Here is a 27478-nt window from a genome sequence, read left to right on the forward strand (position 1 = left end):
CAAAAATACTTTTCACAGATGTTCGTCGGGTTGACTTTAACTTTAAACACGTTGGATTTCCTGTATAAACAAAAGGTCTGAACGCGGTTGGTTTAGGATCTGAAGGCAAGTGTGAGGTAATGTTTACAGTTAGAACACGAGCGTTGATTTTTGCGGAAATCCCTTAGTCAGGAAATCGGCCAATTTCACCGAAGTCTTTCCTGTGGTAACTTTTGTGCTCCGCTGGTCAATTTATTTTACAATCAGGTTTTTGTATGAGAATAATTTACAATCTGCGCAACTTCTTTGCTGAAATGCCCACACTTATGTTTTGCTTAGGAATAATATGTCTGACGTCACTCAATTAAAGGTCCCAAAGCGCTTCGGTAAAATCTACAATAGAAGACCACATTGTACGTGTTTGAATATACTTGGGCAAACCAGCATTCAACTTTATCTTTCTTTCTTGCAGCGTCAGTGATTAGATGGTAGTAAGTAGTGATGTAAGTTTTAACTTTACCGTCAAAGCACAAAGTTTGTCAACAAACATGCGGCGGTACAGTCTGAATAACAACAACAACAACAATGCGAGCAACAACTCGACACAACCACCTGTTCGACTTGTTGTCCTCGGTGACAGAAACGTTGGGAAATCCGGTAAGTTTCATTATGATGGAATATTTCACTACTATGGCCAGAATGTTGGCAACCTTGACTAAAAGAATTGTGACATGATTTGGAAAATTTTATTTCAATTTAATGTTTCAAATATGCGAGCAAGATGAATCAAAACGTTGTTCAGCGAATCGGAAGAAATCGGTTCATTAAAAAGCATTTCCGGACGCATAAAAATGCCGTGAAACAAACTGTGTACAAAGTCAACTTGCAGTCCAAAGCAAAGTCGTGTTTTCCCAAAAACAGGAATCGCTGCCAATTGCACAACAAACCATGCATTGCGTGACAGCACAAGCAAACCGTACGCTCGCCTTGTCATATCGTGGCATGCGCAAAGTGGTATAACACTACAAATTAATAAACCTGTCGCGTTCTGAACGTTGCGCGCGAGGCCGTCACTATCAGACCACCTGTCAATCATAAGCTTAAACCTCTCATATCACGGGAAGCAATCTCAAGATTTTAGGGTGCTTCTTAGTGCACGTTCCACAGGACGTTCTCCCACGTTTCACTGATCTCTGAATTACGAATAAAAAACTAAAACTATATTTTTTATGTACAAGCTATAGAGCCAATTGGATATTAGTTTAAATTGAAATAGTTTTAGCTTTGGTTTTGAAATATTGCCGCGTATTGAATCGCGTAAGTTCGGAGGTTATTCGCCAAAGTGAGACACGTGGAAAGTGCTGATTTCAGGTTAGATATTGGGATTTCCTAAACCGCTTTAATGTGTGGGATAACACCAAGAATCGTATTTTACTCATCGAATTTTGTGACCATACTAACTGTGAGGTATCGTTTGCACTTAATCCTAGCCCACGAATACAGCAAGATCATACAGTGGGGTCAAACTAGCAGCAGGATTGAGACGAATCGAGTTGCATGTATGACCCTTCTTTAAAAGTCACATGTGAAACACCCGACTGCGAGTTCTAACTTCAGAACCACAAACAACATATTAGCGGGGATCGCGTGTTGTTGCTATGGCAAAAAGTCGCTGCAGAACATTCCCGAATCTCTCCGGAATATATGGATTTGGTGGCCACGTGTCTATACACGCTCCAGCGGGCACGACTGTGTGGTCGTGTTTCACAAACTTCCGGGATATTTTCAACTAATGGCATTTCCCGCTTGCCATAACACGAAGCTCCACACAGCGGTCACAACATTCCAACTCCCAACGTTAATGGATACGAAAGCTCGGCGCCAAACCGCTGACGTATGCTGATGATAATGCACTTTTGTTACGTCACACCAGACTGCGAGTTGACCAATCAGATAAAGAGCTCACTGGGTCCATTGGTTTTATCTGTGTGTCAGTTGGGCTTAGCGGGACATCACATGGATTTTAAGCGTGACTAAACACGTTATGGACAACTTTTAATTCTTCATGCAACCAACAAGAAATCTTCCTCACAAATCTTTCTCCTTCTGCGAAATTCGTATCTTCCCTGTAACCACAAGGGGGTTTATGTAATGTTGTATATTTTTGATCCGACCGAAGGCTGAAATTGATCAAGAACATTTCCCTGGTTTGATTGCATCAAATAATTTTCCTTTTTCATTTTAAACGTGAACAAAAAGGTAGTCATTAAACTACAATTAGAAAAAACTAGTAAGTTTTAAAAAGTCAAATCGTGGTAAATTTGTAAATTTGTTGTGAAACTAGATTTGTGGAAAAACACATCTCGCAAACAACGACAGTGAAAACCCCGCTAAATTTTTCCTCGGAATCACTTTTCTCAAAGTCACGCTCATTTTCACACAGATACAAAACACCAATTGATTTTGAACTAGTATCAAACTCTAAACTCGCTCAAGCGTATCAAAACGTCACTGAAATGACGTCAGTGATTGTGTTTGCGCTCGAATTGATTCGACAACATTTCCGGGTTTTTCATGGAGTCGAATGAGGACACATGAGGACTGCATACCTGTCGATGTTATTGCTGAAAAACATCGCTGTTTTATTCCGGCCTCAAACTTGTCCCAAGTGCTCTTACAGTTAATCTTGGCAAACAATTTTAAAATTGAGTGTCAAGAAATTGTTTGCACTTGATGGCAAGGACATGTGTCAAGCTTTTTGCCCGACGCCGCTGCGTCAACTGTCAAGTATTATTTGGAAAAAATCTTCTGTAGGCGGGGATTAAGTCGCGAAATCATCGCGCAGCATCTTTCTAAACAACGGGCTCAAAAAGAGACACTGGACCAACTGCCGATTGTAATCAATAACTCGCAGTTTCACCAATTACACAAACGCTAATCTCAACTTAAACAGAGCCTCCAGGGTTCTAATTAGGTTTCGGGTAATTGTACGTCGCCTACGTAGGCCGAAAGAAGTTGCCCGATAATTAAGCCACTTTGGCAGTAATTTATCCGGACGTACGGCCAGACGGTCAAAGTCTCTGATGGGGCCATCCACCATATAAGCTGTTGCTGGATATTCGTATAAGGCGCCAAACCTTGGTTTTAAATGCTAATTGTTGGAATATGATTCGTTTTTTTTAGTCTATTGGTCTAATGCATGAGAAAATATGTATGTTATGTGCTTCTATGACGTGGTGTATTTTTAAAGCATTTATCAAGGAATGTCAACCGAAAATTTCTGGGAATGTAAGATATGAGAAATATTTCATTGAAATCCTTAAAATCGCCGGTTCATAAATAAACATAATCATCATATATTCCCTTAATCCACACCACCAGTTCCCACCATCGTTTTTGTAAACAAAACGTCGTCACGAAAAATTCCGATAAACCAATTATTTGGCAATACACCAACGACTGAAAGTGTGCAGTGGTACGGATTAGGTCGTGAGTATTTGTTCAACAACCGGCGGTTGTAAATCAAGAGTAGGAACGGCCATAACCTCGCCTACGTTGCGCAATTATCGAATTTTAAACGATGACCACAATAAATTCTCGTAAAATGGAAGCAACGCCCAACCATAAAACACTTTGTCTCTGGTGGTATTTGCCAAGATGAGACTTACTGTTTTTGTCCTGTTTGAAGGAACAGCAGTTTTTTGTGTGTTTCTGTTTGTTTTTCGTTACTTTAATCCGTGAGTCATGTGACAGAAAAACTACTCAGAAATTACAATCCTTGGTGTCCGGAAATGTATTTTTTGGTCATCTCAAAGTTAGCTTTACAGTCATGTGCGAATATTGTGCACCATTATAAGGAAACTCGTTAAATAAGAAAGGTCAAGATAGTTACATAAATATCGTCATTGTACTCCATTTTTTTTAATAAAACCAAGGCTATGAGATTTACTGCAGTTACTTGAATTCCACAGCACTCGAAACCATTTCTCAATTCATTGGGGTCGGTGTGGTCCTCTTACCCCAATTAATCCCTGCTTGTTTGTAAACACAAAATTACCCAGACACCACCCCCCTTGCCCATGCCACCCATGTTAATCCCCATGTGTTGTTGTTGCAGCTTTGGTGGTCCGGTTTCTCACAAAGAGATTCATCGGCGAATACGTCTCAGGAACAGGTAATAAATCCTTCACTTTTATCTACGGGACGACACCGGGCCGTTTCTACCACCATCATCGCGCTGGACAGCATGTTACACGCAAGCATGCTGGCGCTGGCCCTTCGAACGTGCTGCATTTTTCATAGCGAGTCTCAGACAATAATCCCCCTGTTCTGGGCCTATGGTCTGGTGTTTAGATAGAGCTTAATGGCAGCTTATCGAGGAGTAACGACCTCAACGTTTTCACCCTTCATTAGCTAGCGATGTGCGATTAATGTCTTGTGGTTTCTGACCTGACATGTTTGGTAATTACACGCTTAATACTCTGTTATGAGCGGGTCATGGGGTCATCTCTACGGCGGAGAAGAAAGTGGTGCAAAATACCTTTGATAACTCGTTTGTTAACCCCGCCATACATGTGTCTGTTTAACATTTTGATTAATAACATAGCAATCGACAACTTGCTCACGCCGAAATATATATGAGACGGAACTTTAAACGTGATTAAGTGACTGCTACGTTGGTTGTTCCACAATAGAGGTTAAAGGTCAAGTGCGCTTCACTCGCCATACTCAAGTTCAATTTGTCGATCACAGAAATTTAAGTTAACTTTCAATATATCTTATTTTCCCACCTAGAAATCATCTACCAACATGAAGTAACCCTTGCTGGGAGTGCAGTGACAGCCGAGATATGCGACGCAGCTTCTTGCAAGGTGAATGACATTTACGGTTTTTAACAGATTCAAACCCGTGTGTTGTCCGGGCCCATTCTGGTCACGGTCCACTGAGCACGCTTGCCCACACTAATATACATTGATTTATGGCCGTGGATCAAAATTGGCGGCACCGGGTAACTAAGTTTACGAAGATAAACTGTTTGCTCGGGATTAATTCCAGTTGCTTTCAAGACACAATTTGTTGCTCCATCTTCTGAGCATGCCTCCGGTCTATATAACGTCGATGGTCTGTAATTTCTATGGGTATGTGGGATGGCCACAGCAGCAAAGGCTTGTTGGTTGAATAAAGGAATTGAAAATTTAAAACTACATGTATTTTGTGAAATGCAGATGCTTCAAACCCAACGAAACTTGAACTTTCTGAAATAATCCAATCTATTTCCATTTATAACGAACACAACATGCATTTTGTTTATTAAACATCATTTCTCATACAATATTAATGACATGCGGTCGTAAAGCAGTTTAACCAAACACTTTTTGCTCTGTTGACGTCATCGTTTGATCTTTACTTGACGGATAAACAGTGTTTAATCTTAGGGAATGTCCCGGTTAGCAAATAATCAAATGTGACAATCCGAAGCGTCCACGCGCGTTGGTCAAACAAAATCTTGTTTTGCAACTTGTCGTGTGTTCCCGGAACCACGGTTAAAATAGACACTGCGTTGGCAATACTTAAAAACTTTTGTCACATTGGTGACTGTGACATGTAGAACCGTACCAAGTTACGGATAAATCTGTATTCATTTACAATCCAGTGTAACGAAGCAAACATGTTTTCTCAACATTCGTTGCTTCAAAATTCTCATGTTTTTCCGACTCCTCAACCGCCTGGCCACCTATCACGCCATACAGCTACCATATATCTCTGCGAGATGTTTAAGTTGCAATTAGCGGTGTGCTATTACTGTCAGTGGAGCGCCACACGGGCGACCACGGAAAATGGATTGCTCGAAATTACTTTCCCACTCACACTCCCCCCTCTTCCCCCCAACACGATGTTTGTGGTTTTAAAAAGGCGTTTCAACTCGACTTTATGGAAGATGTTTTTTTTCGGTTGTGAAGAGTCCTGTCCTTGGTTCTTTGCCTTCAACACCTGTGTATATAACGCAAATATTAATGCAAGGGATGAAGTTGCGGGCGCTTAATTCGTGACAAATCGTAATTAAGGCCTCGTAGAAACCTGAACGATTCCAGTTACCAACCACGTGGGCGGCAATCCTTACGAATGTATGTCCCTAGATAGGACTTACGCTTCCGATGTAGTTCCTTGACAAAAACGTTTTTCAAGTACAAATGTTCTTTTCAAATTGTCAAGTTGGAATGCAACAAATTTGCTGGTCTTCAGCAAAAACTCCACCTAACTTTCCAAAAACTTTTAAAAGCTGAGCTTGTTCGAAGCGAGAATAGGTGGAAAAATACCGGCTCAATATACTTTAATGGTCTTGCAAAACCTACATCGGTTTGTTCAGTTCGGGATAATACAGAAACCAACCACCCGTAGCCACATGGTTGAGTGACGGGAGACAACCGACCCAAAGGACCCCCCTAATTCAGATCATTCGCATGTTTTTAAGTGTTTGTGGTTTAAACTGGGTCTGACTCACTTCCGTGGGGGTTGGAGGGGGACGGAGGGTCACTGAAAACTAAGAATAACTCATTAACTCATCGGTTGATAATGTGTACTGAAAATGGGGTAACGAAAAACGTCAGTGAAAATGAATTTAAATCAGAATCACGTGATACAAAACCTGTTAGACACGATTTTTACGTTGCTTAATTTTGCATCAAATTTGCTTCGCTCCGTCGGAATCGATATTATTTCCTTGTGAAATTTTGTTCAAAATCGATTTTCGATTCCCGGGCGTCAGGAAATTGGTGCAAACGTTCGATCTGTGCGGCGCCAAATCGAATTCTGATCCTGTCGGGAGCCCGATGTTAAATTTCCCTGAAGTTGTGATGGAATATGTGAAAGGAAGAATGAAGGCTATGAGATCCTTGTGCTGATTTTCACTGTCATTTAGTTGACGGAGATAACAAGATCCTGGCAAAACAGATTCTTTTTAGCGTAATCTTGTTTAAGGAAATATGGCTTTGAAGCCGTCGAAACGGAGACAAAGTGACTGACTTTACAGAAAAATTTCATTGAATAATAGATTGACAAACTTTCCTAGGTGTTTTCCATGACTTATGGTGGTGAAAGTGTCTTTTCCCCTTGCATACAACCACGCACATCCCGTTCGAAACTTGGATTTTGTGAAGGACCTTCGGCTGATCAGCGCCTGTTTACACAAAACAAACCGCGGTGTTAACCACGTGATAATATTGGCAGATGCATGACGCCTGACTGTAGGCATGAACTCGTATGACCCAGACAGCTCCCGCTGCTGTTTGTCAAAGGTTCTAAAACATTCTATTTTAGAACGCGAAACAATAGGAGTTCGGCAACGCGACGTTTTTACGATACTTTGAACAATGGCGCGTTTCTTTGTTACGAAACAAACCACCCTACCCCGCGATTACGCTTGATTGATCTGATCCATTGTCCCGTGACGCGATCGCGTTTAATTGAAAAACAACGCCGAAAAAATATGAAATTTACCGACAAACATAGGAGAATTTTTGATGTTGTGATAATATATTTATAGGGAGTGCGTTTTCCTGTTGCCCGGTCGTTTTGCGCCACTTGAACATTCAAACACTTTTCATGGTTTGAAACCCAATAAGTGAACTTCCTATGGCCGTTTAACTTCTCTGACATGGAACCCAACGAGATTGTTTGCAAACTAAATTACCAAAATCGAACAGAAAACGCCCAAAATGATGGGATCCATTATTTTATTTTGTAAATAACGTTTTTCTCCCACTTGGATTACACGAACAGATGTGTTCATTATTTGTGTAGGACGGCCCCTGAAAGTAAAAGTGTTCGCATGCGGCTCCAGGCCTGGTCACGTCGAAATTAATAAGGACAGTCATAATGTGTCATTGGGTTGCTTGCAGGTTTCACAAAATAATCCTTCGATTAAATGAAATGCGTTTCCCTGAAAGCAAAACTTAATGGCCTCCAGCAACAGCGACGTAATGCCATGAGCCCTATAAGAACCAACAATGACTCATTTGCACCAAGACAAGCTAAATACCTTCCGATATTCAACCTTCAATTCATGGCAAAACACAAGTCACCTACTTCCATGTTTTTGTACTGTTTCCAGTGATCACATGTACGTTACTGGCAACTGATTCAGATTTATGGCAGTTGAAACATGGTCAAAAGCTTTATTCGACAAACGGACGAAACCGGATATATTTATGTCTTACAACAAGGAATAATGTTGGCACTGTTTAACCAATACTTCCGTTTTTAGAATCACCAAACCTGCTTGAAGAAGTACATGGGAAAATGCGACGCTTACCTGATCGTCTACAGCGTCTGTAATCGCGATTCGTTCGATTACGCGTGCTCACTCGCCCATGACATTCGATCAAGTCACGTGAAGTCAACCAACCTTGACGCCCTGCCACCTGTTTTGTTGGTGGGAAACAAATGTGACCTGGACCACTACAGGTAAACATTTTGTCATCAAATCACGTATAGAGGTCCATCACTTGGTATTATGTGTGAATGTATTTGTTAGGGTTTTGTATGGAAATTGTTGAATTTTTATCGAATAGTGGGAATAGGAAAAGTTAAACTTTAAACTAAACTAAAGAAAAATCTGTAAGTTTCAACCGACTGACTGAAGTCATGTGACCACGTGACGTAGTCTAGTATCTGTCATTTTGAACCCTGGGGCGCTGATGTCTATTCGTCAAGAGATTTAGTTGTTATCGATTTAAATTTTATTCTCCCTCATAAAATCACGTTAAAAGCCCGAGGTCGGAGGTGGCGCAACTTCTGCCACAAAAAGTCTGTGTGCATTTTGTGCGTCAAGATCGATTAATCGTGAATTTGCGTAAAAGTCAAACATTTGACAAGATTATTGTTACTGATTTATAGCACTTAAAATAGAGGTTGAAGCTTACCATAAAATATGATATTTTATTTAATTATCATCATATCTTCGATTCGAGGGATACCTAGATCTTCTCTTCTGTATATACTTTATTTCTTTATGGTTATCGTTTTCAAATAAATTGGTTTAAGAAATGTCTTTTATTTGTTTTTAGGGAAGTTAAAAGGTCGGAGGGTGAAAGGATTGCAAACACACTTCCCTCCTCTTACTTCGTGGAAACCTCCGCGGCGGAGTCCTTCCAACGTGCAGAGGAGGCTTTTCATCTCGCGTTCCGACTCATCAGCCTCCGGTATCAAGCTCTTCTCAACTCATCTGCTTCCACGCCCAAGAGAAGCAGAAAGAAGAGCTTCAGTCAAGTTGCCAGCATGATCCGGGATCACTACAAGAAGCAAAACACGCAAACCGCCGAGAAGAGCATGACGTTTGAAGGGTTTTCCCCCATGTTTCGAAGCTGGTCGATGTCATCTGATCGGAACAACAACGGGAATCCCTTCCAGGATGGAAGGAAGAGGACTCGGAGGAGCGCAGTTTCCGCTCTTAAAACGAACGCTAATCTTCACGGTTTCGGGCGCCCGAAATCCAAATGCATGTCCCTGGAAACCCTCAATGAGAAACCGGACGCCGAGGTTGATTTGACGACAAGTGTTCCGAGATGTTCTTCACCCATGAGAAAATCCAGTCTTTACCAACACAACAAGTATCACACTATAGACAGTGCCATGGCAACGAGATTTAGCAATTCCCAGGAGGGATCTGTCAGATCTCGGGCGTCCTCGGATGGCAATAAGATGTCGGTGAGCACAGATGAAAACTTTGATTTAAGCGACATTTCCACCGCCGAAGACGATCCCTTCTCCTCTAACTTCGAATCGTCCTTGTCCTCGAGTCCTTCGTTGTGCGACGGACGAATTCGAGATGAGGACCTTGATCGGAGGAGTCTCAAGTCTCCGCAGGATGAAACGCATCAACCTCCACAGAGGAAAACTTCTCTGAACAAAAAGTGCTTGAAGATTTCCATTCATTCCGACGGGGAAGCGAACGAAAACGGAGAAACGTCTCTCGACTCTGCTGAACTTCCTCCTAAATCGGCTCCTCTTCTTGCCTCCTCCACTAAGTTCCGCTTCTTTCCGAACGGGATTCCGGATCAGCAGGAGCACAACTGGTCGAGATACGGAAGCATGAGAGCTCCCGTTTCTCCTCTTCTCGATGGACGCAGGAAGAACAGGATGAAAAAAACGAAGTCGGAAGAGAGCAAGAAGAGCCCTAACGGAAATCTGCTGATGCAGTTTTTCAAAGGAAACCTCGCATCTTCATCCAGTGCTCGGTCTCCCGGACCGACTCCATCGATATCGGAGACCTCCCTCGCATCCACGTGTACTATAGCTGAAAGCACGAGGTCGTCCAACATCTCTTTGGGAGAGAGTGAAGATGTTCTCAACTTCCGCACATCCAACTCTTCTTTATCTCCCTCCATTGGAAGCGAGAACCCTTTTCACGATCCAAGTTGGTCTTCCACGTCATCAGCTCCTACGTCACCCCAGGTACAAAAAAGCAACTTTGCTTCCAAAGAGAAGACTCGACGGCCAAGCTTTCGAGCAACCGTTCACGATTTTATCCGAAAGAGGAAGAAATCTCATCCTCCGGAGTGTTACAGGATCCAGGACAGAGTTTATTAGCTTTCTTTCATTAAAAACCTCGCCCACTGCCAATATAGCAGTTGTCTTTGGGTCTGGTTTCCCCAAAATATTCTTCACCATTCGAATGTGTTACGTCTTACGATCGAATTAAAAAAAATAATGGTGGTAAAATAAACAATTTTTCCACATCATGACCAGTAACTTTTTGAACTTTGATTGCTTTCATCTTTTATCATTCTTTCTTTTAAATCTTTCCACACATATACGCGACCATTTAATTTGTACAAAAGCAAAATGTTTGCTTTCAACTCCAATCAACGCGTCTGTCGTATTTCTGTCGTTCTTTGTTGCTGTTTGATTTTGTAACATAGTGTTACTGCACGTCTCCATGTACCGCGATGCTGTGATGATTTTTTAAAATCAATAAACCGAGTTCCACTTTCAGAAATGTCAAAGTGACTTCTGAGTTGAAGGTTTTAATCAGGTCAGACAAACCAAACTTCATAAATAAATTGAACAAAGAATTTACCAACAATCCAAGTCCTAGTTGGAGAGTTATTTTTGCCTCAACATTTACAGGGTCATGTGGGAAATATAATAAATATACCAAAGAATAAATTTACATTCGAAAACCATCGCTGTTGCAGCCCAAAATAACCAGCGCATAAATTTGAACCAGATTTATTCCTGGCTAAATGCGATGTGATTGTCACAGATGAAGCAAATCCCACTGATGACGTTCATTGGCACCAAAGCCAAAATAAATAAAAATCCACACTCCCGGTGAGGTTGTAGCATACCTTGATTTCTATGACAGCGGACAATATGATCGATGTGTTGTAAGTGTGCTTGCATTCCATCGGTTTGCAACTCCCTAGCGCGCTCTAGCGAAAGTTATGTAATTTAATTGTGCTCGGCAAGCGGTGCAAAAACCTCCAATCAAAAAAGGACAATGAACTGGAGATCAAACTTGGACGGGTGATTGGCAGAATGGGTCACCCACAGACCAAGAAAAAAAAACTTGCTACAAATTTGTTAAGTTTTTGAACAATGTCCATAAACCTAGATGGTCGTGTACTGTTTAAAGCAGTGCTTCCCAACCAGTGGGTCGCAACCCATTGGTGGGTAGCGAAGCTATTTCAGGTGAGTCGCAAAGCATTTCTAAATGTTACAGTTCTCTAATAGATCACGAAATTATTGCATTATCATTATGTAACATTCGGTTGGTCATATCTCATTGTGGGTTGCACAATAAAACTTGCATTAAAAGTGGGTCGCGAACTGAAAAGGTTTGGGAAGCACTGGTTTAAAGTATCCCTCGTAATTTGGTGTGTGCGTTCTTTATTCGCTTTACTTTTACTTGTTTGCGTGTTTTTGATAATAATAGTAAAAAAAGGAACAGAAAAAAATATTGTGTAAACTGCATACAAATGGGCAACTCTTTCGATCTCTAAGGTTTCATCAGTGCAACTGGTGTGACTATCAGACGACTTTGCCCACCAAACGGCCAAGCAAAGACTTCCACTTTGTGGTGACTATACAATCACCGTCATCCGTTGGACACCAAACTAGGTGCAACCTTACGGAGAAAACAAGGTGGAAACACTATGGCCAAGCAAAACTCAACCTATAGTGCCGTCAGGCCCCGTGTCTCAATAGTTATATGATAAACACAGTGGAGCCAAGAAAAACAGTAGTTACAAAATTTTCGGTGATTGCTAATGACTGTAATTGTAGCCTTGATTTATAAACTTGATTATAAACGAACAGGGAAGCTGCTGAGTGAATGGAAAGCGAGACCAGGAAGAAAGCATTGTGACTATCGCTGAAAATTTCGTCATATGATGGTTGACTCATCGCACGGAGTAATGGTAAACTAATATATGCATGACTCTCTAATCCCATATTAATATCTCTCTCTATTTAGGAATAGCCTTATTTCGTCACCAGCAAGCAGTTGCTTTGTCAGGAAGCGACATAAACAAGTCTTTTATTAGCCTGCAGCAGAACGTTGACCTTGTCTGTATGTACGTTCAACTTCAGTGCTGTTACATGCAAATATTGTTTTGTAAATATGAAAACTAGGCGAAATCGAGGTGTAGATAATTGGACAGGTTTGAAATCACGCCTTCACTCACACAAGAATAAATCCAATATTGCCATTACTAAATAGCGGGCAGAGATTGTACATCAAGTTTCCCATGCAAATTGGACCTGAATGATTTTGCACTTTGGTATATTAGTTTCATTGACTTTATGTGACTGCCGGGTGTAATTGCCATTAATTGCATCGATTTTTCGTTCGATTGCATGTTGGCTGTTTTGTAATTACCGTGGTTTTTACTTCTTCGAAAAGTTGATATTGTGAGGCATAAACTTCTCTGCTGGTTGCCGATGAATCACAGCCTTAAATTCGGAGCCGATATGCAAATAGGTCCAGTACTTACAGTGGAAGCCATTCGACGAGTGTGAAGCTTTTGTATTGTTTTACTGTGCTGTGAGCCGCTGAAGAAATAACGAAAACAAACCACTGCCTGATAGTCGTGTAAGAAGTAGTTGATGCCAGAATCGAAACCCACTTAACTTTATGAATATGCAATGCAGTGTGTGACCTAATTGGACCGAGCCACAAACCTTGACCAAAATGTGTAAATGTTCAAGGTTTTGTTGCATGGCAGTTGTGTGCAACCGTTTTTGGCGCGGGGAGTGTTTACACTTAAGTTTTATGAACTTCTGCAGTTATTTCTTAATACGAAGCGATTCCATTTAAAACGCAACACCTATATGACGTCACGCGTCACTGCAGTAAACAAAGCAACGTGCTCATTATTATATCCACACGCTGCGTTTACGAATCCCACGCACATCCTGTTTTCATTGAACAGGTTGAATATAGCCGATGTATAGTGCTGGTAAGTCTGTTGTTGCTGATATGAGAGGCAACACAAGGTCTGCTGTTATGGATTTGGATAAAGCACTGAGGGGAGCCTACAGGATTTTTCGAAAGTATGACGAAGACAAAAGTGGAACTTTAGATCACAATGAAATCCTGAATCTTCTCCAGGCAAGCTGGTTGCAAATTAGTTGGCGTATAAATAATGTGTAGAAACCACGTAGAGTTTGTTAGATTGGTGCTTAATCGGAATGCTTGGCAATATTGAAGCTGCTAACTGTTTGACTCCCAGTATAGTGTTGCAAAGCAAATGCCTAATGCAAGAAATCAGCATATTTACTAAATTTAGCTTGTAGATATATTACCTTCTACGTCTTAAAACTATATGCATGCAAGTTTCCCACTTCAAGTGATATAAATACGTCTGTATTGTTTATAGAAAAAAATGCTAATTAGTTTATAAAAATACGAAACTCTTTTTATTTCAGACTTGTAACATCGCAGTGACGGAGCAAGAATGCCGAGAATGTTTGAGGGAACTTGACACGAATGGAGACGGTGGGATGAACTTTATTAATATTTTGTTGTGAAAATTATTTCTGTGGCAACCAGGGCTTCCGTTCATGATACTGTGGTTTAACGTGGGAACGCTGCTATCTTAATTGTCCAACCCGCCCACGTAAATTAAACATTTATAGATTGTTTCCACCTATGAATATTTTATACTGAAGACCTGAATTACTGTGAAGATTTGCATGCACAATTTTTATGGTTGACAACCATCACAATCTTCACGTCCACGTGGTTTTCTTAGTGAGAGTATGTGATGAGTTTGAAGGCCCTTGAAATGAAACACAGCCGACTCACGAATAAGTGGGATTGGGATCTCACTATATTGATTTGAAACGTGTGTGCTGTATTCACAAACTGGATATAAATTTGCATAAATCTCGTACAGGAGTTTGGGACTTCACCGAATTCATGACGTTCTTGGGAATGATCTACAGCATTAAATTATCCGCGTCGGCAGATAAAACGGAGAACAACGAGAACAAAGAAGATTGTGTCGCAGCAGAGTAAAACTTTAACCGGTCTTAAAGACCGAATGTTGAGAAAACAACTTGGCAACTTTAATGTATTCCTGTGTGTTTTTTATTAATTTGTAAGATTTACTGGAACTAAATACTCACGCAACAAAATAAAATGAACTGAATGAACAAAGAACTTTACTGAAAAATATAATATAGCGGTTCAATTGCAAGGTACATCTTTTTCAAACGTATCGCAATTAAATGATTCACAACAGCCCTATGTGTTTATATATTTGTTTGTTACCTTTTTTCGTTTTGCATGTGAATTGTAGAATATCAAATAAAAGTCTGTGGAGAAAGCTGCTTCTAAAAATATTGGAATCACGTATGTTACGCTACTGCACATTGTTCCCCTTGTCGTGATTTCTTGCGGTCTGCAGAGAAAATCAGAGTTTTTATAATTCATCAAATTTTTTATTAAAGCTTTTCATTTTTATTTTTTTAATTTTTAGGGAGATAATGTAATTGGTAAATTGTTCTGGCTTCCATAGATATTCAGTGAGTCAAAGTTGCAGGCTTGCGGCCTGCAATTCTTAAATTGTTGGAAAGGTTATTGTTGTACGTGCTTTCGTTTGTTTGAAAATAGTTGGGAACGTCATGATAAAAAAGTTATTAAATAAAAATCAATACTTTTTTGTTTTATATGAATATCAATTTATATTTCTGCACGATCCCATCAATTTTTTTTAATTATTGTAACATATCTTGAAAGGGCAATATGCGTGTGTAATGAAATCTTAGACCATTGATCTTGTTTTGACAACTTGTCCTAATTCTTGTATCATATTCATAACATTACTCAGCCAGGTAGCAAACGTCGACCCACTCATATATCTACGTAACATAAAAATATCTGAAGCAAATATAGAAAGCAAAACCTAAATTAGGAATCCAAGTTCATTAGAATACGCCTTTCATTTAACGATAACAGACACTTCATACCACACATATTTTTACGTCCTTTTTTCTGGCCACTTCTCATTTGCCCTATGTGTGTTGCAATGCGCATTGCAATAATCAGGAACATATTTAAATGTATGGACGCTAAATACGACCAGTTTACTATACGTCTGTCATCCCGAACCACTAAATCTGATTGAATTTTATTCTGCCAACGATTCAATTTTTTAAACCATGTACAACATAATCTTCAGTTACTGTAATGGCAACGAATAGAAAGTCGACATGAAAGGTTTTGAAAACGAACGCGTATAGTGTTGTAGTGTACAAACAGTTTATGTTGCGTAAACTTAGCGTAAAAACATTAATATTGTTTTTCCTAATTTGTTGTCATTCGATTTAAATTTTCTTGATCTGATTCTTGTAATCGTTGCTCTTTAAACAGCATCATCAACATATATTCACTTGAGCGAAACTTTTTTCCATTTGAACGATCATTTGCATGTAACATTATGTAAATAGAAAGCCATATGATCCAATAAAACAAACAATATGTTGTGAAATAAGTTTCGTGAGATTTTAAAATACATTGGAATGTTACGGATTTTCTGCAATGCATTAAATTGCAATGATAAGATTCTCGAATGAATATTTTACTTATCAATAGCAATACAAAGCAGACAAGGGTAATCAAGCCCTTATTAATGCATGAAGTCAATATACGAAGGCCTAGAGTTATTTCTATCTTCCTATCAACGATATCCTTCATTTTATCAATTAACCCAAAGTTATCCGACTTCGTATCTCTATCTGCTCTAGGTTCGCTCATTAGTTCGTGATATTTATCAATTTCGTGACCCTGTACGTTAGGAATTTCTTCGAAAATAAATCGCCATTCAGCCATGACAGCTCTTGCCTCTGGATGCAGCCTCCGAGCGATGATACTTAAACCGAACGAAACAGACAGAATTGTACAAAAATAACCGAAGTTTCGCTCGATCCAATATAGTTCAAAGACGCATTTCGTCAGATACTTCAGTTCCGTTAACTCTATAATAAAGTGCCATTTTTTTAGAAAACTAAACGGAAACTTGAACCAAATTACAGTGATAAACAATTTAACAAGAAACAATTCTCAATAATACATTTGTTTATACCTGATGCATTGTCGTGGCAAAAAATTAGGTTTCCTTCTAATCCTGCGCGGCTTGTAATTGCTCGTTTTCTGTCCGATCCAAAATAGGAAAAAAGATCCAACTATTAAAACTGTGTCCCACCAGGGCACTATTGCGCCAGAAATGTGGTCAAATAATTTAAGTAAAGGATTTTGGAGAGTTGACATTACTAAGTTTAATGGTAATACTGCAAAACAACAAAACGACAAAGCAAATAGATTAACCGATAGTGAAGATGGGTTAAGTTTAGCTTTGAAACAGACTGTAAAAGTATTCAATCGTCTGAGGCTTTGTTGCTTTTTGATGCGATAAAGCTTTCTCAGAAAAATTAAAAAACGGATCACGTCAGGTGGACAACGATATTTACAAATTACAACAGGTAATGTAAAAACAAATATTTTATCTGCAAAACATTATTAAACTTCTACTGCATAAATGACAAGTACATTTTTATATCAAGTTGCGTTTTCATCACGTTTCCAATGCTTGCTTGGTAATCTTTTGCTTCTTAGACGACTCTCCCGAAACAGTTTTTGCAGGTACTCTGAATCGTTTATCTTTTTAGCTACTGCAATGTCTTTGACAAGTGCCTTGATAGCTTTATTTTTATCTCCTATATTCCGTTCCAGCACGAAATCCTCAGTCAATTTCATTAGATTGGAAATTGCTACGTGGACATCCATATCTAACCAGTGAGAATTTTGCACTGTTTGCAAGACACATGTACGTGTAGTGATTTGGTAGCTGCAGAAAGAAGACAGTTTTGGTTGTTGCATAAATTTTACCTAATAACTATGACCGCTGACACAACAGGAAACAACTAAAATTCGAGTATTGCGTCTTTTCTTCCCCATTGGAGTTGTAATAATATTGTCTACGTCGAACTTTAACATAATGGAGGTACAATGTTTTTGTTGCTGCCAGGCATATTGTAACTTAATAATCTGTTCTTCTGGCAAAGATAAAACGTAACTTTATTCACCGACGTTTCGCCTGTTATTCAACAAGGCTTCCTCAAGGTAATTACCGCTCGCGTACCTGGAATGCCGTTGCGTACCACTAGTGGTAAGCGTTCCACCGGTTGGGAAACACTGAATTGGGCACATAATTGTACTTGAAGAAAACAACGCCTGGTCCAATTTTATCTGCTTGTATACAAGCTTTCTATGGAAAGAATTTAAACTTGTTGTCGACGCGCCCAGACACGACTGTACACGACTGTACACGACTAACAAAAGACATGGAGTTGTTTCGTCAACGTGATGATATTATATTCGAAATGTTTTTCTGCATGTGGGTGGAATGAACGCTTTATTCTACACAGGTCACTGACGAAGGTCATGCAATGTAGGACAAGCTTCATATTTATTTTGTACCAAACAACATTCAAACTTCTCTGCATTAACTGAACGTACATAGCAAATTGTTGGCGGTTGAAGTTCTTGCTTTTAATATTAACTTCTTATGTTGTAGTACGGAACGCAGAAATACACCAATCAGCCGTTTCAGCATCAAACAACCTGCTACTCTGTTCTGCCCTATGTGTGTTTGCCTTAAAGTTATCACAGATTTTTTGGGTTAAACATTAATTTTTTTTAAAGTAAAAAATCTATACTGTTGAGTGAACTGGTTACGTACACCGAACAAAAGGTCGAGGTTCGGACACAGTTTCACAGAGGCTTGTATGACAGATTGAGAAACACTGGTGTAAATGATATTGGGTGGCGGGGTAGGTGTAATAAGCTCTTGTGCAACGTGATCTCCCGATAAATTCATGTTATTTCGCAATATTTATTTCAACTTTTAGTTAGTCAGTAAGTACTGGTCGCAAATGGTTTGGATTTTACGTGGCGTGGCTTTTGTCACAAATCGCTTGTATTCCAAAAATCGCACGTGTGCTTAGGTATGTAAACAGGCGCGTGAAATCGCCTTCCTAATGAAATCAATTACACCTTCAAGTGGATTTGTCGATGTAGATTTAGTGCACACTTAAGGTCGCTAAAATACCACACAAAACTTTTTTACTGACAGCATTGACCAAGCGTCCGACCCGTATACCAAGCAAAAAAACTGATCGGGATTCGTGCCCAGAACATCCTGGGTTCAAATCCCGGTGTGGTCAAAAAAAAAAGAAAAGGCATTGGTTAAGCGCTCGACCCTTGTACCAAGAGAAAAACCTGTTCAGGATTCGTGCCCATGATAATATCCTGGGTTTTGGCCGTTCGCTCGAGAAAACTTAAAGGAAGTTTCCATTAAGCAAATAAAAACTAACACTTGCCAACGGTTAAATGATATAGGTCGTAAATGACAAAGCGAGTATGTATGTGTCATTGTAAAGGTGACTAGGAGTGGCGAATTAAGTTCTTGCGCAACGTGAGCACCCAATTATTTACTTATTTACAGAAAAAAGATCAGACAGACAAAGAGGTACGTACGTGGTCACACGCACTGTTTAAATACACAGGCGTTACAAGATTAATCAGGACCATGCATGGTTGACAATACTGGTGCCAATAACAGCATACACTACCGCATTCTGCAAGCCTGTAAACACAACCTAGATTTCTCTAAACAATATGTAACTATGTCAAGTACAGCATAATCTACATTTATTGTATTGGCAAAAAATAATAGAGAGTCGACATGAGGTTTGGAAAATGAACGCATAAAGTGAGCGTACAAAAATTCATGTTGTTTGGTCGTTAACTACTCCTCCATGTTGTCCTAACACGAAATCTTCATTTAACACAGCAAATTTAAAATGACTTCTTGGCATTTTTACCAACTTGTTGTGTTTCCCACGTTGTGACAAGAAAATTGTCATTGAATATAATATATAGCTTCTAACCTTTCACCATGCTGTGCGCCGAAACCAACACGGTTTATTAATGAGACACATGATCTTTTGTGTAATGTTCTGGGTAATAACATTAAAATTTATCTGTAATAACAGAAAAAGTTATGGGTAATAACATTAAAAAAATGACACTGGTGGTAACTTTCATTGTTCCGTTGCGATTGTTCAGCGTTTCCTTTTTTGTAAAAAAATAATTGAAATTGCGGTTATTACTTAAAAAAAAATTATGAAATAATTTGGATTTAACGTTGAGCTTATTTCGCCACTCCTCATCACCTTTGTAATGACGCATACTTCCTAGCTAGTCATTTCTACCAAAACAACGGTAGATATTTTAACCACCTCATGGTCTGGTGAAAAGGGATTTCCCCGGTTAATCTTGATGTGATCGGGAAAAAATACTTACGTAGACAAGTCAGGTAAGACTCGCCTTTTTCTCGTCTCTCTCTTTCTCTCACGTAGACAAGTCAGGTTGTAGTGAACACACATGTGTATTTTTAATATGTATTTTTATAATGTACGTTGATTACTTGCCGATGTTATGTTTGTGCAAATTTCATACCCTGGAGCGTTTACTCACGCATTCACGTAACTCTGAACGACCATTTAAAAACTTTCACGACCATCGCTCTAAAACAATCAACTCGCTTGCGACCCCGATAAAAACGTGTCAGTGTCTCCGCCTTGTCTGGACGCAGATATAGTGCGCTGGCACATCATGACTTGACCTGGAGGCATTTTTAACTTGAAGAAGTTTATTGTTCGAAAGAAAGTTGCAAGCGGGTTTAAAAAGCGATGTAATGCATTGTCTAAAAGAACAGATTACTTTAACAACTCAACTCAATGCCATTCTGACTATTTCGATTCCGAACGTTTAAATTGAACTCTTGGATTTGCTGTTTGATGTCTATGAAGTTTTTGCCATCTCAATAAAAGATTGTTATGCTGAAATGGTGTCAGATCTACACGGAGTTTTCTAAAATAGAACACGCATCTACAAGGTAAGACTTGCTTTTTTCTCGTCTTTCTCTCTCTAACATGTTTGGCGGAAACTTACATGTGTTTAACTCATTTTCTTCAAAGTAAACCAACACAAACAAATGTTTAGTAGTTTGCACGTCATAGACAAAGGTTTATTTTTGCAACAAGAAACTTTTTGGTGTCCTACGCCAAATACGTTCCCACCAAACCATACCCGACTTGTCTACGTAAATCTAAGAGAGAGAGAGAGAGACAAGAAAAAGGCGAGTCTTACCTGAGCAGTCTAATACCCGACTTCTCCACTAAGTCTGAGAGAGAGAGACGAGAAAAAGGCGAGTCTTACCTGACTTGTCTACGTAAGTATTTTTTCTATGTGATCGTTGATAGTTTTATCTTTCCCGTCGTGATAGCAGTCTAATTACGCCGTAAACATGTGCAGTGAACTGACGAGAACCGAACAGCTTTGAACCATAGGCGGTTATCAGAAGCTGTCGGGAGATACGGTTAAATTAGCGTTTCAGAGACACAATAAAACAAATGCTAAATATGTGACATCCAGGGTTTTTGTTGCAGGATTTGTCATGGCTTTAGTTCTTTTCCTTTGTTTGTTTGCTTTTGCAAATAATGTTAATACATGTAATGTCTCCTTTGCTATCCATCGAAATCAATGTAAAGAACTCAATGTCTTTGCTGGGATGTCTGTGGACATATCACTTCAAGGTCAATCTGTGATATGCCACCAGAATACTGTGGGAAATTTGACTATTGGAGGATTTATCTTTGAATGGTAAGTACTATAAACTGCAATACAGGAAACTGCGATGTAATACAGGAAGCTATTGATGCAATTAAGTGCTTAGCAACAAAATTGTTTGATTTTTCTGTCAAATCAATATTATGAAAATTTGTGCAAAAAATAATTGAGTGTTTATTTTCGATATAAATATATATACCGGTATATATACACCAGTAACCTTTTTTTTTTATAAAGCAGTGTAAATGACATTACGGATTGGACATATGAACTGAAAAAAATCTGTGCGACAAATCATTTGGGAGGTTACAACTTCACTATAACCAGTATAAAGGACGTTGACCAAGAACAAACTCTGTGCATTCATGTGAAAGCAAAAGGTAGAGTTTAGAAACATTACTCCATGTAGTACCACATAATTTTCCTCTGAGAGTTGTGAAATATAAACTTTGCTCATTAATTCTTGTGTTGAATAATGCACCTGGCAAATGTTCCACTTGTTTCCTAATGACCGTTGATGGGTCTTGTGACTTGCATAGGGGGCCTAATATTATTCAACCTTATAAAAAGATTTTGCTCCTTAATGAGACAATATGCAGCAAGGACTTATTGATCCTCCTGTAAGATTGTGACCTATAGGTGGATATAAACAGCCCTAGGGAGTTGCTTAGGCAATTTTTCAGCAACTAATTTTGGTGCTATTGTGTAGAGGAGAGATGGGCCTTGCATAAAACCACAAAAGTACTTCTACTTTTTTTTTTTTTTTTTTTCCAGAAAATTCATTTTTCTGAAAATACCATTTGCTTTTTTTGTTGTCCTTTCACCCCAAGTAATGTCCATTCGGGGGTAATCAAATGCCCCAATGTGCAAAAATGCACCGGTCTGGCGACCAATTTTGACCAGAATATATAGCTGAGGGTTGGATCTTTTACAAAACCACAAATGACTGGGTCCTTGATTGATTTATTTTTCTGTAAATATAGCCTGAAGTTTTAGCTATCTCTTTAGTTTTTACTTTTTAATAGTTACCTAAAACTGCCCGAATCTGGCTTAAATTTGCCCTAGCAACAGCACATGCATTTGCACTCACTCAAAAACTTGACCCCAATGCATCACTGATTGCTTTGTGATATGCCCCTTCCATTGTGGCAGAGGACTACAAACTTATTTTAACAGAAATTCCAATATGGGCCCTACAGAATGTTATACAATTTTATTGATAGTTTCCTTATATTTTTGTTTAGGTAAACAAGGGTCCTCACAACTTAGTGAAGGACAAATTGCTGGAATTGTGATTGGAACTGCTTTGACTTTGGCTGTATTACTTTTCTATTTGGTTAGGTCAAAATATCTTGGTAAATTTTCCTTTTGTGCAAAAGCAAATTTGCTCGAGACCAAGTAATGTAAACATTTGACATAAAATAGCTAGCTATCCTGACTCTGGAGCAACATCTCTGCTTTGTTTTTAATTCATTGGACCACAAACTGTGTTTGTGCATTGTCACACTATTTTTATTAAATGTACATATGTATATATTGTATAATAGGCATGTTTTGTGATTTAGTGACAAATGTACCAAGGTATACTGAACTTATTTTATGACAAATTTCTTGCTATTTCTAGAAAAAATGCTACAAAATAAATGTTGTTGCGACTGTTGATGCTGGAACAACATCGTGCCATTTGGAACGGAAGATGTAGATTCTGAAAAGTCACTATATGACAGTGGCTTATGTGACAGACACATTTTTTCATCAAAGAAATAGAACTATTCTCAGCTACCATGTAAATTGGTCATGTCTCATTCAACCACTCCCACTTGTCACTAAATTCGAATGAAAAACTTGTGGTAAAGTTGCACTCATCCATATCATAGAAATAATACCAAGTTAAGAGTTTATTTACTAACTAGCACTAAACTGTCTTCTGCTGTAAAAAGTATTTTATTTGTTATCAGTTTAACTTTGCAATACACATTTCCGTTTTTTTGTAATATATCAATTGCACCTGAACTGTGTTGAGCCTTACTGTGACAAGCTTGATATATGTATGTATTGAATGTAGTATGTGTTTTGAAACAAATATTCACTGCTTCCAAATTTACCTTTTTCATTTCGTGTTGGGTACTATACTTGCAATATTTATAGCCACGGAAATATTTATATTCGTGGCTATGCATTGTCATTTTATGACCACTAGCAGTGCATTTGAGGCAATGATTGGGTTCGATGTGCACGCTTTATTGGATTGAATTAAATAAAATCACAAACATTGGACAATAGGTCACTTGGCGTCTTGGTTTTGTAGGGCGTTATGTAAACGTCTACACAAAATATTAACACTGCCGTATATCTGACTCCTGTTAAAAAGGCTACTATCTAAACCAAAGTTATAATCTGTCAGTTGATGCATAAATAAAAGACGCACAAGTATTACAACAAAACGTTACAAACCACGCGTACTAAAGTCTCTGTCTGCGAGTCTATAAAGAAATCATGGAATAGAGTTATAGACTGAAATATCGCCCTCTTCAAAGACTGAATTATATATCTATGACTCTATGTTTCTCTATATTTCTCTATGTTTTACCCTTGCGAAAAATGTGGCGTGTTAATGTGCCTTGCGACTAGCAGTTATATGCTCTTCGAGTCTTTGCTCGGCGAATAAAAAAGGATTCAGTCTGTGTCGAGGGGACACGGTCGCGAGATGTCGCGCTTGCCCAAATGCTTTTGCATTATAACACCAATTTCGCGTCATTTTGTGCATTTCTCCTGCTATTTTACTTCAGCAAGTTCAAAATTAAATAACATTAACGTTTTGGAAACACGTAGCCATGTCGAATCTAGAATAACTGTTATACAATTTCCTTCAACGATTCTGGCAGTTACTTACAAGGGACACAAGGTAACGTCAGGCGGTTCGTTGCAAATCAATATATCGTTACAGCTACCTCACATGAAGGAAATGTTTGTGTTTACAAACGTAAATGGTGGTGAATTAGATTTGCATTAAGCTCATGTCAATTATTAAATGGGCCGAAAAATCATACATAAAAGCTGTTGATCAGTGATCTCTTGCTTCGAATAGCCATAACAACCCCTAAACTAGCACGAGGGTTTCTCCTAATGAGGGACAAAATAAAATGAGTAAAAAATGCATGCAGGCTGGGCGACCTCGTTTGCGCAATGTAAGAAATAACGTGTCAGGCCCCTTAGCTGATGTCATGCCTCCGTGAGGACTTTCTAAGCAGACAATGTTATGACCATTTTTCCACAATCAACCCTAAGTTGCCAGCAGTGACGTATGTTAAAGAAAATAATCTAACGTTTCGGACATGATTTAATTAAATCTAACAAACACTTCTCAAAGTGTATTCGTGTGTGACGAAAACTTATTGAGATGCAAGCGTTATTACAACATCATAATATCAACGAAAATGAGATTGACATAACCACTACGGTCAGGCTTTCGCTTATAACTATAAAAACGGTTAGACATTTGACAAAACATACTTAACAGCAGTTTGGCATTTTCTTACACAATCAGGCGCATAAAATCAAAGGGAAAAACAAACGACATACCTTATTATTGTTCGAAATGTTTGTTTCGAGCTTTGTCCTTGCTGGAGAACATCGAGAAATGTCTGAAAAACTTGTTTGACATGGTTAAAAATCTACGGTTAGTACAAATGTTAATTTTTAGACACAAGGAATTACCCATATTTGCAGTTAGTTCTATAATTTACGCAGATTATTAATCAGAAGGTTTAAATGCCCATTCAAATATCACGTCTTTGGGTGGCACCAAATTTATGAACTTTGATTACTTTTATCTTTAATCATTCTTTCTTTTAAATCTTTCCACACATATACGCGACCATTTAATTTGTACAAAAGCAAAATGTTTGCTTTCAACTCCAATCAACGCGTCTGTCGTATTTCTGTCGTTCTTTGTTGTTGTTTGATTTTGTAACATAGTGTTACTGCACGTCTCCATGTACCGCGATGCTGTGATGATTTTTTAAAATCAATAAACCGAGTTCCACTTTCAGAAACGTCAAAGTGAGTTCTGAGTTGAAGGTTTTAATCAGGTCAGACAAACCAAACTTCATAAATAAATTGAACAAAGAATTTACCAACAATCCAAGTCCTAGTTGGAGAGTTATTTTTGCCTCAACATTCATGTGGGAAATATAAAAAATATACCAAAGAATAAATTTACATTCGAAAACCATCGCTGTTGCAGCCCAAAATAACCAGCGCATAAATTTGAACCAGATTTATTCCTGGCTAAATGCGATGTGGTTGTCACAGATGAAGCAAATCCTACTGATGACGTTCATTGGCACCAAAGCCAAAATAAATAAAAATCCACACTCCCGGTGAGGTTGTAGCATACCTTGATTTCTATGACAGCGGACAATATGATCGATGTGTTGTAAGTGTGCTTGCATTCCATCGGTTTGCAACTCCCTAGCGCGCTCTAGCGAAAGTTATGTAATTTAATTGTGCTCGGCAAGCGGTGCAAAAACCTCCAATCAAAAAAGGACAATGAACTGGAGATCAAACTTGGACGGGTGATTGGCAGAATGGGTCAAACGCCCGACCCACAGACCAAGAAAAAAAAACTTGCTACAAATTTGTTAAGTTTTTGAACAATGTCCATAAACCTAGATGGTCGTGTACTGTTTAAAGCAGTGCTTCCCAACCAGTGGGTCGCAACCCATTGGTGGGTCGCGAAGCTATTTCAGGTGGGTCGCAAAGCATTTCTAAATCCTACAGTTCTCTAATAGATCACGAAATTATTGCATTATCATCACGTAACATTCGTTTGGTCACATCTCATTGTGGGTTGCACAATAAAACTTGCATTAAAAGTGGGTTGCGAACTGAAGGTTTGGGAAGCACTGGTTTAAAGTATCCCTCGTAATTTGGTGTGTGCGTTCTTTATTCGCTTTACTTTTACTTGTTTGCGTGTTTTTGATAATAATAGTAAAAAAAGGAACAGAAAAAAAATATTGTGTAAACTGCATACAAATGGGCAACTCTTTTGATCTCTAAGGTTTCATCAGTGCAACTGGTGTGACTTTCCGACGACTTTGTCCACCAAACGGCCAAGCAAAGACTTCCACTTTGTGGTGACTATACAATCACCGTCATCCGTTGGACACCAAACTAGGTGCAACCTTACGGAGAAAACAAGGTGGAAACACTATGGCCAAGCAAAACTCAACCTATAGTGCCGCCAGGCCCCGTGTCTCAATAGTTATATGATAAACACAGTGGAGCCAAGAAAAACAGTAGTTACAAAATTTTCGGTGATTGGTTATGACGGTAATTGTAGCCGTGATTTATAAACTTCATTATAAACGAACAGGGAAGCTGCTGAGTGAATGGAAAGCGAAACCAGTAAGAAAGCATTGTGACTATCGCTGAAAACTTCGTCATATGATGGTTGACTCATCGCACGGAGTAATGGCAAACTAATATATGCCTGACTCTCTAATCCCATATAAATATCTGTCTCTATTTAGGAACAGCCTTATTTCGTCACCAGCAAGCAGTTGGTTTGTCAGGAAGCGACATAAACAAGTCTTTTATTAGCCTGCAGCAGAACGTTGACCTTGTCTGTAGGCACGTTAAACTTCAGTGCTGTTACATGCAAATATTGTTTTGTAAATATGAAAACTAGGCGAAATCGAGGTGTAGATAATTGGACAGGTTTGAAATCACGCCTTCACTCACACAAGAATAAATCCAATATTACCATTACTAAATAGCGGGCAGAGTTTGTACATCAAGTTCCCCATGCAAATTGGACCTGAATGATTTTGCACTTTGGTATATTAGTTTCATTGACTTTATGTGACTGCCGGGTGTAATTGCCATTAATTGCATCGATTTTTCGTTCGATTGCATGTTGGCTGTTTTGTAATTACCGAGGTTTTTACTTCTCCGAGAAGTTGATATTGTGAGGCATAAACTTCTCTGCTGGTTGCCGATGAATCACAGCCTTAAATTCGGAGTCATTATGCAAATAAGTTCAGTATTTACAGTGGAAGCCATTCGACGAGTGCGAAGCTTTTGTATTGTTTTACTGTGCTGTGAGCTGCTGAAAAAATAACGAAAACAAACCACTGCCTGATAGTCGTGTAAGAAGTAGTTGATGCCAGAATCAAAACCCACTTTAACTTTATGAATATGCAATGCAGTGTGTGACCTAATTGGACCGAGCCACAAACCTTGACCAAAATGTGTAAATGTTCAAGGTTTTGTTGCATGGCAGTTGTGTGCAACCGT

The 27478-nt window shown here is 38.9% G+C and overlaps 3 protein-coding genes across 4 annotated transcripts; all 3 read left to right on the forward strand.

The window, feature by feature from the left end:
* Positions 1–456: 456 nt before the first annotated feature.
* On the forward strand, positions 457–10964 carry LOC145898596 (uncharacterized). Its single transcript, XM_082987112.1, has 5 exons — positions 457–636; positions 4097–4153; positions 4774–4850; positions 8243–8442; positions 9045–10964. The coding sequence occupies exons 1-5, from the start codon at positions 465–467 to the stop codon at positions 10564–10566; spliced, it is 2028 nt and encodes a 675-aa protein (XP_082843238.1). The 5' UTR covers positions 457–464; the 3' UTR covers positions 10567–10964.
* Positions 10965–13416: 2452 nt separating this feature from the next.
* Positions 13417–14824, forward strand: LOC145899105 (uncharacterized). The gene is made up of 3 exons (XM_082987821.1): positions 13417–13591; positions 13909–13978; positions 14379–14824. Exons 1-3 carry the CDS (start codon positions 13427–13429, stop codon positions 14498–14500), a joined length of 357 nt encoding a protein of 118 aa, XP_082843947.1. The 5' UTR covers positions 13417–13426; the 3' UTR covers positions 14501–14824.
* A 6177-nt stretch (positions 14825–21001) lies between these two features.
* Positions 21002–23443, forward strand: LOC145899206 (uncharacterized). Of its 2 annotated transcripts, XM_082987941.1 has the most exons (4): positions 21002–21211; positions 21416–21558; positions 22423–22533; positions 22803–23443. In XM_082987941.1, exons 1-4 carry the CDS (start codon positions 21006–21008, stop codon positions 22838–22840), a joined length of 498 nt encoding a protein of 165 aa, XP_082844067.1. In that variant the 5' UTR covers positions 21002–21005; the 3' UTR covers positions 22841–23443. The 2 variants fall into 2 exon arrangements, with proteins under 2 accessions (XP_082844067.1, XP_082844066.1); XM_082987940.1 differs by lacking the exon at positions 22803–23443 and having other exon boundaries at positions 22423–22718.
* Positions 23444–27478: the final 4035 nt, after the last annotated feature.

Source organism: Ascidia mentula, chromosome 4 (genome assembly GCF_947561715.1).
Source record: "Ascidia mentula chromosome 4, kaAscMent1.1, whole genome shotgun sequence".
NCBI classification, from domain to species: domain Eukaryota; kingdom Metazoa; phylum Chordata; class Ascidiacea; order Phlebobranchia; family Ascidiidae; genus Ascidia; species Ascidia mentula.

Coding starts and splice junctions, on each gene's coding strand:
- LOC145898596 (XM_082987112.1), top strand. CDS start 465: ATGGTAGTAAGTAGTGATGTAAGTTTTAACTTTACCGTCAAAGCACAA. Junction 4,154..4,773: donor CGAATACGTCTCAGGAACAG/GTAATAAATCCT, acceptor TTTCCCACCTAG/AAATCATCTACCAACATGAA. Junction 8,443..9,044: donor TGTGACCTGGACCACTACAG/GTAAACATTTTG, acceptor ATTTGTTTTTAG/GGAAGTTAAAAGGTCGGAGG.
- LOC145899206 (XM_082987940.1), top strand. CDS start 21,006: ATGGCTTTAGTTCTTTTCCTTTGTTTGTTTGCTTTTGCAAATAATGTT. Junction 21,212..21,415: donor GGAGGATTTATCTTTGAATG/GTAAGTACTATA, acceptor TTTTTTATAAAG/CAGTGTAAATGACATTACGG. Junction 21,559..22,422: donor CATTCATGTGAAAGCAAAAG/GTAGAGTTTAGA, acceptor ATTTTTGTTTAG/GTAAACAAGGGTCCTCACAA.
- LOC145899105 (XM_082987821.1), top strand. CDS start 13,427: ATGTATAGTGCTGGTAAGTCTGTTGTTGCTGATATGAGAGGCAACACA. Junction 13,592..13,908: donor AAATCCTGAATCTTCTCCAG/GCAAGCTGGTTG, acceptor TTTTTATTTCAG/ACTTGTAACATCGCAGTGAC. Junction 13,979..14,378: donor ACTTGACACGAATGGAGACG/GTGGGATGAACT, acceptor AATCTCGTACAG/GAGTTTGGGACTTCACCGAA.